Raw genomic sequence first — 14,398 nt, forward strand, 5'->3', positions numbered from 1 at the left:
CCTTTTGAGCCACTGAATTCCTGCCATCTGAAGTACTTGACCTGGAAGGTCATTTTCTTGGTGGCAGTTACTTCAGCTCGTAGAGTCAGTGAGCTTCAGGCCCTGGTAGCCCAGGCCCCTTACACCAAATTTCATCATAACAGAGTAGTCCTCCGCACTCACCCTAAGTTCTTGCCAAAGGTTGTGTCGGAGTTCCATCTGAACCAGTCAATTGTCTTGCCAACATTCTTTCCCCGTCCTCATTCCTGCCCTGCTGAGCGTCAGCTGCACACATTGGACTGCAAGAGAGCATTGGCCTTCTACTTGGAGCGGACACAGCCCAACAGACAGTCCGCCAATTGTTTGTTTCTTTTGATCCCAATAGGAGGGGAGTGGCTGTGGGGAAATGCACCATATCCAATTGGCTAGCAGATTGCATTTCCTTCACTTACGCCCAGGCTGGGCTGGCTCTTGAGGGTCATGTCACGGCTCATAATGTTAGAGCCATGGCTGCGTCGGTAGCCCACTTGAAGTCAGCCACCATTGAACAGATTTGCAAAGCTGCGACGTGGTCATCTGTCCACACATTCACATCTCATTACTGCCTGCAGCAGGATACCCAACGCGACAGTCGGTTCGGGCAGTCAGTTCTTCAGAACCTGTTTGGGCTTTAGGATCCAACTCCACCCCCCGAGGGCCCTGTTTGTTCTGTTCCAGGCTGCACTCTCAGTTAGTTGGAAAATTTTTTAGGTCAATCTCAGTTATGTCCTCGCCGTTGCGAGGCCCAATTGACCATGGTTGTTGTTTTGAGTGAGCCTGGGGGCTAGGGATACCCCATCAGTGAGAACAAGCAGCCTGCTTGTCCTCGGAGAAAGCGAATGCTACATACCTGTAGAAGGTATTCTCCGAGGACAGCAGGCTGATTGTTCTCACAAACCCGCCCGCCTCCCCTTTGGAGTTGTGTCTTCCCTTGTATTTGTCTTGCTACATACTGGACTGACGAACACGAGCCGGTTCGGGCGGGAAGACGGCCGCGCATGCGCGGTGCGCATGGGCGCGCGAGGACTAGCAAAGGCCTTTGCTAGTGAAGATTCCGTTGGAGGGGGCTGCCGTGGACGTCACCCATCAGTGAGAACAATCAGCCTGCTGTCCTCGGAGAATACCTTCTACAGGTATGTAGCATTCGCTTTACTGACCATTGAAGGTAGAGGTTGGTTTTCATGTGTGTGTGTGTGTTTGGCTAAGGTTCAGGTTGACTAAAGAGGTATAGGATGAGGGAAGGAGTAAGAGAATCCAGCAGAGCTTAGCCTAGTACATTATCTTTAGTAGGCTATTCTTTGCTTACAGAGCTGAAGCATAGCAGGGCCAGCATTAGCTAACTTTGCTTTAATCTTCTAATAGAACTGTAATAGTCCATTTTTTTTTGTTCCTTTCTACACACAGGGATGCTGAGATCATGCAGGAAAAGCAGAAAAAGGCTATGGAGAAGAAAACTGAGCCAAAATAACCCAGAGGGAAGCTCTGATGGAGGCAGAGAAGAAGCAAGCGCAGCCCTCCTATTTCACAATAAGAAAACAAAGTAAAAGTTTAGTTTGTCCCCAATGACAAAACTTGTGTGACTTAATGGGGAGTTTTCTTTTCTTTCTGACTGGACCCTGCTCGATTGGAGACTTCTATACTTTACCTTTTCAGTAAGATACAGTAAGTCTGTAGTAAAGCTAGGATGTTTTCTCTTGTATGTATATATTATAAATATTCTTTCTCTTGAACATTGTTCCTGTGTCATCCCTATCAGCTAACTTGAGGGGCAAGTACCCTGTTTGTGGCTTAATTCCTGCATGTTGAACTAGCATGGACTTCCGTATTTGATCTTGTGTATTGTTATCCTGCATGGCTAGACAGATGCCATGCTGCGTAATCAGTAGGGGAGACAACCCTGCATTTTATATTCATATTTGGAACCATTCAAGCATATTTAATAAAATAGCTTTTTAATTTATGTGGTGGCTTTCTAGAGTATTTATCATCTATCTGTCCATGCTCCATTTTCTGACAGCATGACCTATTATGGATTGAAATGGTTTAGTAAATCTTCTTGCAGAACTGGAGACTACTGCCTGTGGTCCTTGCATTGTCACACCTGCTGTACAGTGCTTGTCCCGATACCTCTGCTGGCTGCTGACTAGTGGTTGCATCTAGAAGAGGGAGCACAGGGAACAATAAAGGGATGGGGGACAGGAGGAGTGTCCAGAAAATGTCATTATTGTAGGCCCTGAAGGACTAGGGCAAACATCTGTCTGCCTTGTTTGTCTGTGATATTACTCCCAAAATGTGCACTTAGGTTGCCACATACTTTTGAACCTCATAGTTGATAGTGAGATTTAACAGGTGGATTTGAAGTTAATGTAAAAATTGAACATAATCTAAATTTGTCCTTATCAAGATGATAGTCCTGGTAGAGCATCTGGATGATTTCACAGGTTATCAACTAGTTTACTGACTTTTTTTTTTTTTTTTTTAGAAAAACACATGAACATTTAGTCTTAGTATTTTCAAATTGGTTCTTGACTTGGGAGACTATTTTTTTTTTTTTTTTGTAGGTGCTATGGATGCCAAATGCCATGCATGCTGATACAAGGGTGCATGGATTCCTTGCTGTAAGGACATGTGTGCTTTTGTTTGTGTTGACTTATTTCTGAGAAGCAGGGCTTTTTTTTTTTTTTTTTTTTTTTGAGGGGTTACTGAGTACCGGCACCTTTTCCATTGTCTGCTAAAATTGACCCATGGACCCCAAGTTTTAATGAAAGAGCTCAGGCTCTACACACCAATTCTGCCTTGTCATAGATTCTGTGACCATTTGCAGGGGGCTTGACTATTGTGGGTGGGTCCCTCAGTGATCACCCCACCCCTGAAGGGTTGCCTGGCATCTGAGTACCAGCTCCTTTTTCACTAGAAAAAATGCACTGCTGAGAAGTAAACATCAGATAACAATACTCCAACCGGTCATTTTTCCTTATTAGCATACAATACTATTAACAGATCTTTCTATAGCATCCCTCTACTTCGTCACAGATGGGTTGTGCACGCCCACCAGCAGATGGAGACTGAGAATACACTAAGCTTCCAGTAGGCGTATAAGTGGACTGTGCAGTTCCCCTGAAAACCAGTCAATTCTCATTCTTAGCAGATGGTTGGAGGTGGTTTCTTAGGCGAGGGCTTACATGTGCCCTTTACAGATCACGTTCCTCTTCCGATGGTCCCCAGTCTTGGGACCTGGAGGTCAGGTTGCCTCTCCGGGCCGGGGCTGCACTACTTTGCCCTGGTGGCTGGAGTGCTTGTATCTGGTGGGAGGGTCTGGCTCCTCTGACATGGATGATCGTGACAACGGACGCCAGTCTCTCTGTCTGGGGAGCTCATTGTCTGTGTCGCGTAGCACAGGGCCAGTGGTCCGTTGAGGAGGCTTCCTTGTTCATCAATGTCCTGGAAACCAGGGTGCTCTGCCTGGCATTGACCACGTTTCAGGCACATCTCCTTGGAAAGGCAGTGCAAGGGTTCTCAAACACCACAGCCATGGTATATATCAATCGTCAAGTGGGCACAGAGAGCCTCCAGGTAGCGCAGGAGGCTGCCTTTCTCTTTGTGTGGACGGAGGGGCGCTTTGAGGATCTCTGTTGCTCACGTCGCCGAGGTCTACAATGTGCAGGCCTCTTTATCTCAGTCAGATTCTTCTGGATCCCAGAGAGTGGAGGCTCAATTCCCAGATATTTGTGCTCATTGTTAAATGCTGGGGGTCACTTGTAATGGATTTAATGGCCACATCAATCTATGCCCAGATCCCTCGGTTTGGAAGAATAGTCGGGCTGAGGGCCTGGATGCTGTGGTACAAACTTGACACACAGTGGGTCTTCTGTACATGTTTCCTCCCTGGCTTCTCGTGTGTAAGATGATTTAGCTCATTGCATAGCATCCGGGTCTGGTGATTCTGGTGGCACCTAATTGGCCCCGAAGACCCTAGTATGGGGACTTTGGTGGTGGGCCAGTCTCTTTACTTGCCGAGCTCATCCACTCTGATGGTTCAGGGACTACTGTTCATGGCCAGCCTGGGTTGATTTTCTTAGGCCTGGTCCTTGAGCAGGTGCACTTAAAGGAAGCAGGGTTACTCTGCCTCAGTCATTGCTACTCTCTTGTCTTCGCATCAGCCTTCCACGTCCTTCACCTATATACATGATTGGCGGATCTTTGAGAGTTGGTGTCAGGATTGCGATATTGTGCCCCTCAAAACCTTCCTCACATTCTGGAGTTTTTGCAGGCTGGTTTCTCTACTGGGTTGGCTTGGTCGTCTGACAGGGTGCAGGTGGCAGCTCTAGCCTGTTTTTGGGGTTGTCCTGGGGCTAAGCCCCTGGCAGTTCTCCCGGATGTGCAGTTCTTTCTGCGTGAGGTGCTATTCTTTGGCGTCCAATTTGCCTGGTCATCCTGCCCTGGGACCACCTTATCTTGTGCTGTCTGTGTTGCTCTGTAAGCCCTTTTGAGCTGTTGTCCAGGGCTTCTCTTAAGGATCTCACATTGAAGATGGTGTTTCTAGTGGATGTGACTTTGGCCCGTCATGTTTCTGAATTACATACTTTGTCTTGTTAGAGAAATAATTTTCATTCCTTCGGGTTTTTTCCGGACAGGGTGGAGCTTCGTTGGTTCCTTCTTTTCTGCCCAAGGTGGTGTCTTCTTTTCATATTAATCAGTCCGTGGACCTTCTGGTTTTCTGGGACCGTTTAAGGTGGGATGAACAGCGCCATTTCCACTGGACATAGGGCAGGTCCTCTATAGTTATCTCCGTGTGTCTCGGGAGTTTTTCCATACCGATCACCTATTTGTGCTCCTCAGGGGCTCTCTTAGAGGTGCGGCGGCCTCTTAAGGCGACCATAGGTTAGTGGATCAAGGAGATTTTTGTGTCGGCTTATCTGCTTCGTGGCAAAGAGGAGCCACCTTTCTTGACAGCATATTCCACTAGAGCACAAGCTTCCTCCTGGGTGGAACATTCCTTGGTGAAGCCTGTTGATTTGCGAGGCAGCTGCCTAATATAAGGAACACACGTTTGATCGTCACTACTTGTTGGACGTTAGGTGCACCGGGATGCAGTCTTTGGGGTTTGAGTTTTGGAGTCTGGGTTTCAGGGGTTCCACCCATGAGGTTACTGCTTTGGTACTTCTATCTATGGTGGTCTAGAGGGACGCTGTGGAAGAAGAAATTAGATATTACCTGTTAATTTGCTTTCCTTTAGTCCCTCTTGATCACCACAGAGCCCATCCGGGATGTGGTGAGTTCTTCTGTCATCTGTTCTTATTTTTGAGGCACGAAAGGTAGTTGCAGATAATGTGTATGCATCACATATAGCAGATTAAAAAAAACAAACAAATACAAAAGAGCCAATTTCTACAACCAGTGTGCTCTTGTTTTAAGTTTTGGTTCCTGGTTCTATCCATTGGCAGCGGCATAGCAGGAACATGGGGCTGTTGCTCTGACTGGGGTCCTCCTAGCTCTTGGAGTTTTGGTTGATTTTTTTTTTGGCTGGTCTCTTTCTCTTGCTTGCAGTATTGTTGTGTGCTGTTCTTCTTTGCTATTCGTAGACTGGCTTTCAGGGGGACTGTACAACCCACTTATATGGCTACTAGAAGCTCTGTGTATTCTGAGTCTTCATCTACTAGTAGGAGGGCACAACCCATCTGACGGTGGAAAGCAAATTTAACAGGTAAGATCTAATGTCACCTTATATAAAGTTGTTTGCACAAGCAGTATAGAGCAGGCTTCACTCAAACGCCTTTCTGCGCCTTAGTGAGAACTCTTGTTCCTGGAGCCCCCCCCCCCCCCCCCCCCCCCCCCCAAGACTAGCAGTTTCTCTAAGATTAGAAGCTTCTTCCAAACTTACTAAAATTATGTCTACACCTTAGTAGAAAGTGATCAGAGAAGTCATTCAGCTGCCTTGCTGTTTGCTCAGGTGTGGAGTATTTTCTTGACAAGTACAATCCCAACTGTGGAAGAGCATATACCACCTTGGTATTGGTTAAAAATGGGATTGATGTAATTACAGTAATGGTCAGTGAAGATGGAAATTTACATGAAAAGTCAAAGCAGAAGGCAGCTCTATAGCAGTGAGTTACTACTCAAAGCCACTTATCTTTTATCTCACATGAAATTAGTTTTATATCTGCAATACCATATATTTTTTTAAGCCAACCTGCAGTGCTAGACGAGCTTCCTTTGCTGCTACATGTAGATGTGTGCTGTATCATAACAGCACTCTGGCTGCTTTAAACCTTGCACTGGCATGGTAGAAGCAAGAGTCTGCAGCAAACAGAGGGCTTGGCCTTTCCCTGTTAATTTACTCTCATGTATACAATAGATACAGGACTGCTGACCACCTCCAGCAGAGGCCTTGATTAAGGGTGGAGGGGGGGTTAAAATAGCATTTCTGATATAGTGTACCAGCTGTAAACTTTGATCTATGTGAAGCCTAACTCCCACTGGAAAGAGCTTTCTGTCTTTTCACAGTGTACCATTTCAGTCTCCTGTGTACACATTTTGTCTACCAGTCACCACCCTGAGTAATTATGCTCCAACTCTCTAAGGTCAATGTTTCTTCTGTGCTCCCAAGCTTTTAGAATCGTGTTTGAATCCATTTCAGAGTTGGAAGGTAGGGAGGAACATAGCCAAACAAAGCCCAACACCGGTGTTAGTATGATTGCATAAACCTCTTTGAATAGAATGGATAACTTACCAAGAGTTGTCCCCACTCCCCCACCCCCATTGTTTGTGTAATTATATCAACTTTTTCCTTAACCAACCAACCATGATTGGGTTACATTGCATGTTACCAGTACACCATCTTGAAGTGAATTTCTTCAAAAAGGTGGTAAATGTAAAGTTGTGAGCATGTGTGCTGATCATAAGCACAGTAATCTGTTCAGTTCGTGTGTATTCTATTCTGCTGAGCAGATGCTAAAATCTTTCCTGTCAAAATTTTGTCTTCAATTATAACCACTAAGGCTGCATTTCGATTACAAGTTTTAAATTGTGAATAATTACATGATTAAAGGCAAGGCATAGCCAGCTGTTCATGTGGAGAGGACATGTATTTCCTCTCCCTTCCCCCTCCCTCCCACTAGATTTCATACCTTCGCTGATGGGGATGACTTCAGCTTCCCCACCAGCCATTGAACAGGTACTGTAGCTTTGCAGGGGCCTTCACCCATTTTCTGTCTCTAATGTACCTCCCCTCAATTCCCCCCTTCTCCTGCCTGCCATCTCTCCTGGACTGCCGGCGGCTCGCCCGTCCCCTCCTGGTTTACCTTGTTATTTAAGTCTTCTTCCTGCAGTGGCCGTATTGAAGCACTGCCTCAGCCTGCTCCAGGCCTTTCCTTTTGACTCAGTGCTCCCTTCTGAAAACAGGAAGTTGCATCAGAAGGGTCAAGATGGGCCAGAAGGAAAGGGCCGAGGCAGTGTTTCAATACGCTGCTGCAGGGTGAAGACTTAAATAACAAAGTGAAGCAGAGAGGAGAGCTGCTGGTGGTCCGGGAGCGGAGAAAGATGCTGGACAGCATGTGGTCAGGCGAGGGAGAGTGGAAGGGTGGTTAATCATTAATTGCAATTAATGATTAATGTGCAGCCCTAATAACATCTGAAATTTTTGTCAAATTTCTGTTTCCATTACGTTCATTCCCGCTATTCCAGGACAAGTGGGTAGTTATGTCCATTGACCAGCAGGTGGAGATAGAAAATACAGAACTGAGCACCACTACATATCTCCCTGCTAGCAGCTCAGCTCCTCAGTATCTTCTATCTCCAGCAGGTGGATGGACAGACTTCCTCTGGTTCTGAGGCCTTGTTCCTGGTCCAGTTGGTCAACTGGTTCCCGGTTGAGCATAGTGGGCAGACATACCTGGTGGTGCTGGGTCCCTGTCGTGCTTTTTCCCCCCTGGAGTGTTCTGTGTTCTTATGGGAGCCTGCTCAGCAACTAGTCTGCTTCAGAAGATAAGGAACAGTGCAGGCAGCGCAGTGAGTTTGGCGGGCCGGTGGTGCTGTGCCCTGCCGTGACAGGGGGGTGGCTGTGTCCCCTGTGAGCATGGACCCGGGTTAGTGTGTCCTCTGCTGTGCTTTGGGCCTCAGGACGTCCTTGGGAGCGATTTATGTCTGTGCTCACAAAAAAAAGAAAAGAGCTTTATGGTTGAGTTGTGCTGCGCTCCAGTTAAAAAAAAAAAAAAAAAAAACGCACGAAAGACAAGCGAGTGTGTAGCGACAATCTTCGTTCATGGCAGCCCCCGCTGGGAGTGCGAGGAGCTGCCCATCTCGCAGCGGGGGGTGGGGGGGGGTGGGGGTCCTCAGTCTGCTGCACTGTGTGCAGTCTGGTTCCCAAGTGGAGGGGTTGAGTCAGGGCTCATGCACACAGAGCACCCTCAGTCGCAGCAATGCATTTCTAGCAGCTGTGGTCTCCAGTGCAGCATCTCGGCGCTTCGCCTCAGAGGAAGGCGGGAATGGCAGCCATTTTGTTCTCTGCTGGCACGAGGGCCTGTGCAGACAGCTGTAGCAGTGGGGATCTCTTCGGGCTGAGTCAGAGCCTGCCCGTCTGAGCTTGTTCTCTTGCTCTGCGAGACTTTAGGTTGGTGCAAGTAGTCCCTTCTCCAGCAGCCCTAGCATCTCCTGGGGGATGGGACGGGTTTTCCCCGCCGGCTCCCAGTAGTTTGCAGCGGATAACACTTGGAGTCTTCGTTTTGTTTTGCTGCAGTTGGGCTGCTCTATGGGGTCTCTTCTGTCAGAGCCCTTGGTGGAGGGTGAGCTCCCTCTTGGGGAAGGGGATGACCCTCGGGTGCTCAGTCTGTTTCAGCGGGGGGAGTTCAGCTCCCTGTTTGCGGTGGCGCTAGCAGCGCTTCCCATAGCGCAACCCTTGGGGTTCTTTGGAGGAGAGTTGGGTGGCTAGCCTTGTGTAGAGCCTCAGGGTCTTGTCCAAGGTGTTCCCCATGTAATGGTCATTCGGGGCCTGTTAACCACAATGTACAGTGCACTTGACTCAGGTCTGCAGGTTGGGAGAACCATGGCCCACTTCTTTTCTCTAGTGTGGGGAGAAGGAGAAGCTCCGTTCCCTACATTGGACTCAGTGTCTGCAGTCACCTTGAATTTTCCCTTCTGGTTGCTGGCGGCATTGCCTCGCAGAATTTGCTAGATGGGAAGCTGAATCAGACCTTGTAGCCCCTCTTGGAGGTGTTTGCATTAGGAGCTGCAGGCTTCTATTGATAGCCCTTTGTCTTTCCCGCTGCGGGCTGTCTTGGGTCGAGGGCTGCAGCATAGACCTGTTTGCAGTGGCAGCAGCAGTCTGTTTCCCAGGGCAGTCCCCAGGCTGCCTGGTTGGAGGCACGTTTTGCCTGCCTGGTGGACGCTGTGTATGACAATCTTCGGGCTTCGGCCTAGGGTATGTCTTTGGCATTCACCACAAGATGTCAGTTCTGCCTGCGGCCGTAGGTGGTGGTTGCCACCTCCAAGGCCTGCATGGTCAGGTTTCCAGTTTGGGGCACCTTTCTCTTTGGGTACACCCTCAGCAATTTGGTTCAGGAGCTTGGTGAGTCGGCTCCAGCGTTTGCCAGGGGATGTTCCTTGTTCTTGGACCGCCCTGTGGGCTTGGCAAGTTCCCGGTTTTGTGTCCGCACTAAGGGTAGGCCTGGTCCTCAGAATTTTGGCCAGAGGGCTCGGTTTCGAGCCTGGCATTCTCCCAGGGGACAGGGAACCAGGAACCAGCAGGGCACTCGGGGTGAGTGGCTGCTGTCTCCCAGCCATCCTTGGGTGGCCTGGCTGGCTGGGCTGACATGGAGCCGCTTTCGGGCATTTCGGGATGTGTGGACTACCTTCTCGGCTTAGGTGCTGGATATTTGGGGTGCTGGCGTTCTCCCCTCTGGTAGCCCCTCTCTTCTTGCAGTCTCCTTGTCAGAGGGGGCCTCTTGTCTGCTTATCCTTTTTGGGGTTCCCAGGAAGACGGGAATAGTGCAACCCATTCTGAAGGGATCCACATGTATCCACAGGTATCTGTTTTCGGATGGCGGCCCTGAGGTCTCTGATCGCCTTCGTTTGGGAGAGAAAGTTTCTCTCCACTCTTGATCTCAGGGAGGCATACTTCTCTTTCCTGCTACGGGCTGTCTTGGCAGTTCATTCCTGTTCTGAACCCTGCCAGTTGGTTCTGTCGGACCCTAGGACCCTTTTTGAGGTCATGCTCATAGTGGCGGTCTTTCTGCGGAGACACAGGTTTTTGTGTTCTCCTGTACCTGGATGACTCCAGATCTTTTCTTGCCTAGCCTGAGTAGAGACCCCCTTCAGTGCTGGTTCACCCCCAGTTTTTTTGTCTGGTTTGGGTGTTTAATTTCAACAGGAGCAGGCTGGCACCAGCGTGCCAACTTTTATTCCCAATGAGCTTGAGTGTTTCTTCAGAGGGACAACGCTTTGTTAGCTTCCAAGTTTCTTGCTCCTGCTTTGTGACTAGTCACAGGCCTGGTATTTCGTGCAGGTCCTTAGATCTATGGCAGCGGCCATGGAAAGGGTTCCTTCTTCTCTCATGCGGCCACTTTAGGGGTCCTGCTCAGCTGTTGGTCTCGGGTTTCAGAGGGCGGCAGCAGCATCTGGCTCTTTTGCTCTCTGGCTGTCAGCGCATGAGGAGGTTGCTGCTTCCCCAGTTGTTGACCCTAGGAAGGTCCTCGTCGAGCCTGCTTTGGGAGGTGGTGTCTATGGATACCAGCATCTCGGGCTGGGGAGTGCCCTTTGCTGGGGTTCCTTGGTGCAGGGCTCTTGGTCTCCAAGGAGGGCATTGGCCCTCTATCCTCTGGATGTGCGTGCAGTGAGCCGAGCTCTGGAGGCCTTTGCCCCACTGTTGGGAATGCTGCCGTTTGGGCCTTTTGGTCTTGCCTGCGGCGGTTGCCTTTTTTCGCCTCGCAGGGGGGGGGACTCCTAGCAGTCTGCTGGCGGGAGAGTCCAGCTTGTTAATGGACGGGGCAGTGAGACTTCGGTTATGCCTCCCGCTGGTTTGCGGGGTCCCTCAATATGGAGACAGGCTTGCTCAGTCGACGCTCTGGTTTCCAGCAGAGGGAGCGGTTGGTGAGCCGTTTTCAGCTGGTGGCCTAGTCCTATGTCTAGGTTCCTTGGTGCTTCAGCCACCGCCGGGCATAGGACTCTAGGGATCTGTTCGCCCTGCGACGGTTGTGTCTGAGCAAGAGACCTCCATATGCATTCCCCCATGCCGATTTTAGGTCGGTTGTGAGGAGAGTGACAGACCTTTGAGGCAGGTCTCCAACCTGGCCATGGCATCCATGGTATGCAGATTTCGTGAGGCTCCTGGTTAGGGAGCCATTGTGATTTCCTCAGTGTCGAGGTCTTTCTGTCGGTGTCTAGTGGCCATGGAGGGTCCTCCCCCCCCCCCCCCTTTCCTTTGGTCCTGCGGCCCGGCCCTGGAGAGGGCTCGGCTGAGGAAAAAAGGTTATTCGCTTTCAGTGGTGGCTTCCCTGCTTCGGGCCAGGAAGCGCTCTTCCTCATCGGCGTATGGCGTGCTGTGAGGTTTTGGGTTGCCATTGCGTCCTCTCTGGGCCACTTTCTGGCTTTTTGGCAGGAGGGAAATTCATGGGGCTAGTGCTGTAGGTCCAGTGGAGGTCCTGGCTTGCTTTCAGGGCTGCTTGCAGGAGTCTTCTTTAGCTGCTTCTTCTGGAGTGAGTTCTTTTTCTGGTCCTTCGGGTACTTCAGTACTGCCCGTTTGAGCCTGTTGATAGGTGGCCCTCGTTCTATGGCACCGTGGCTTAGTTGGCTAAAGCACCTGTCTTGTTCTCTCTTTGTCCACGGTGTTCTTTGAGGTGTTTCTGTCAACCTTGTGACTCTGGGCAAGTCACTTAACCCTCCATTGCCCCATGTAAGCCGCATTGAGCCTGCCATGAGTGGGAAAGCGCGGGGTACAAATGTAACAAAAAAAAAACCTGTTGCTTCTTGCAACTTCAGTCTCTTTCTCTCTTGGAAGGTCCCTTTATCTGTTTTTCGGAGGCAAGGGTCTCACTTGGGGCAGTACCATGCTTCTTGCCTTAGTGTTTGTTGGTCTTTTTCCGTAGTCAGCGGTCTGTTTTTTTGGAAGCTTCTGGTCTTAGCAGGGCGTTCTTGCATTTTACGGTTCCCGATGTTTTTTGCCATTCGTTTGGTCCTATTGGGCTGTTTGGTAAACAGGGGGGTCTCATGTTGCCCAATGCTTTCTTTGCCCTGTGGGTGAAGGTGGCTATGGTTTCAGCCTGTATCCTGGGAGGCGCTTCTTAGGTTGAAGGCTCCCTCTCCTGAACGTGTGGCTACGTCTTGGGCGGAGGCTTCGTTGTCTTCTCTTATGGCTATATGTAGGTCAGCGGCGTACGCTTTGCTGCATACGTTTAGTAAGTATGGTAGAATGACTGGTGCTGCTCAGGCAGCAGCTACATTTGGGGCGTCGGTTCTGCTTATGGCAGATTCGGCTTCCCACCCTCGTAGGGATAGCTTTTGAATATCCCACTTGTCCTGGAATTAGTGGGAATGAACGTAGTGAAAGGAGAAATTAAGTCTTACCTGATAATTTTCTTTCCATTAGTTCTTCACACTATTCCAGGAGCCCTCCCGTGGTGCGACGCCTTTGTTGGTGGCTCTATGTATGTCTTTGCATCCTGTTTTCCAGGGGCCTTATCTTTGAATGGTGCTTTGGGCTGGATATGTTGATTGCTGACCATGCTCCTGATTGGGTGTGTTTTCTCCCTTGCTTGAGGACGGATACTGAGGAGCTGAGCTGCTAGCAGGGAGCTATGTAGTGGTGCTCAGTTTTGTATTCTCTATCTCCACCTGCTAGTCGATGGACATAAGTACCCACTTGACCTGGAATAGTGTGAAGAACTAATGGAAAGAAAATTATCAGGTAAGACCTAATTTCTCCTTTTCTTTGAATTCAATCTAGCTCAAATTGGATTCTGGATATGCTTGAACGATGGTAGAAAAATCCTTTACTTCAACACTCAGATATCAAGTGTAACCAGAGCAAATGCAAATGTGCTTCTGTGTCTCCTACAGTAGTGCCTCTCTACCCGGTGAATATGCATAAGTGAGATCTGTATGCACTCTCATTGCAGATATCCTGAAGCTTTGACTGGCTGGGTGTGCCCTGAGGACTGGGTTGAGAAGCACTGTCCTAAAATGTAAAAATCACCTACATCAGGCCTTAACAATTTTTGTTGCAGTTTAGGAGCATTAGTTTTCTCATTTTCCAGTAACCTGCCTTCACACACATTTTTCTGTCCCAGCAGTCCTAACCCCTAACATCTTGCCCATCACTTTGAAGGATGCCAACAGTTCAGAATTTCAGGATAGCCCTGGCGAATATGCATTTGAGACTTGCATGCCTACACTCTCCATTATATAAGAACATAAGAATAGCCATACTGGGTTAGACCAATGGTCCATCTAGCCCAGCATCCTGCTTCTAACAATGAGTTATCCAGGTCACAAGAACTTGGCAGAAACCCACTTAGTAGCAACATTCCATGCTACCAATCCTTGGGCAAGCAGTGGCTTCTCCCATGTCCCTCTCAATAGCAAACTATGGACTTTTCCTCCAGGAACTTGTCCAAACCTTTTTTTAAACCCAGATGTGCTAATTGCTCTTACCATATTCTCGTGCAGCGAGTTCCAGAGCTCAACTATTCTTTTGAGTGAAATAAATCTCAATTTCACAGTGTCCCCTGGTGTTTGTACTCTTTTTTTTGAAAGTGTGAATAATCGACTCCCTTCTACCTGTTCCACACCACCCAGGATTTTATAGACCTCAATCATATCCCCCCCCCCCCCCCCCCCCCTCAGCCGTCTCTTTTCCAAGCTGAAGAGCCCTAACCACTTTAGCCTTTCCTCATATGGGAGAAGTTCCATCCCCATTATTATTATTTTGGTTACTCTTCTTTGAACCTTTTCTAATTTCGCTATATCTTTTTTGCGATACAGCAACCAGAATGGAATGAAATAAAAAGGTGAGGTCTCACCATGGAGTGATACAGATGCATTATAATATTGTTGGTCTTATTTGCATCCCTTTCCTAATAATTCCTACCATCCCATTTGCTATTTTGGCTGCCGCTACACACTGGGCAGAAGATTTCAGCGTATTGTCTACAATGACACCTAGATCTTTTTTCTTGAGTGCTGACTCTGAAGGTGGACCCTAACATTGGTAACTATGATTCAGATTATTCTTCCCAATTTGCATCACTTTGCATTTGTCCACGTTAAATTTCATCTGCCACTTGGATGCCCAGTCTCAGTTTCCTAAGGTCTTCCTGCAACTTTTCACAATCCGCATGTGTTTTGACAGCTTTGAATAATTTTGTGTCGTCTGCAAATTTAATCACTCATT

At 48.7% G+C, this 14,398-nt stretch overlaps 1 protein-coding gene across 1 annotated transcript in view; it reads left to right on the top strand.

Annotated features, from left to right (window-relative positions):
- SERF2 (small EDRK-rich factor 2) overlaps nt 1-1,748 on the top strand; it is a 41,884-nt gene extending 40,136 nt beyond the window's left edge. Inside the window, exon 3 of the mRNA XM_030190430.1 lies at nt 1,423-1,748. Coding sequence (XP_030046290.1) covers nt 1,423-1,486 — 64 coding nt within the window. The 3' untranslated portion in view covers nt 1,487-1,748. The remainder of the gene's footprint in view (nt 1-1,422) is intronic.
- Nucleotides 1,749-14,398: the final 12,650 nt, after the last annotated feature.

The sequence above is a fragment of the Microcaecilia unicolor genome, chromosome 1 (assembly GCF_901765095.1).
Source record: "Microcaecilia unicolor chromosome 1, aMicUni1.1, whole genome shotgun sequence".
Classification (NCBI taxonomy): domain Eukaryota; kingdom Metazoa; phylum Chordata; class Amphibia; order Gymnophiona; family Siphonopidae; genus Microcaecilia; species Microcaecilia unicolor.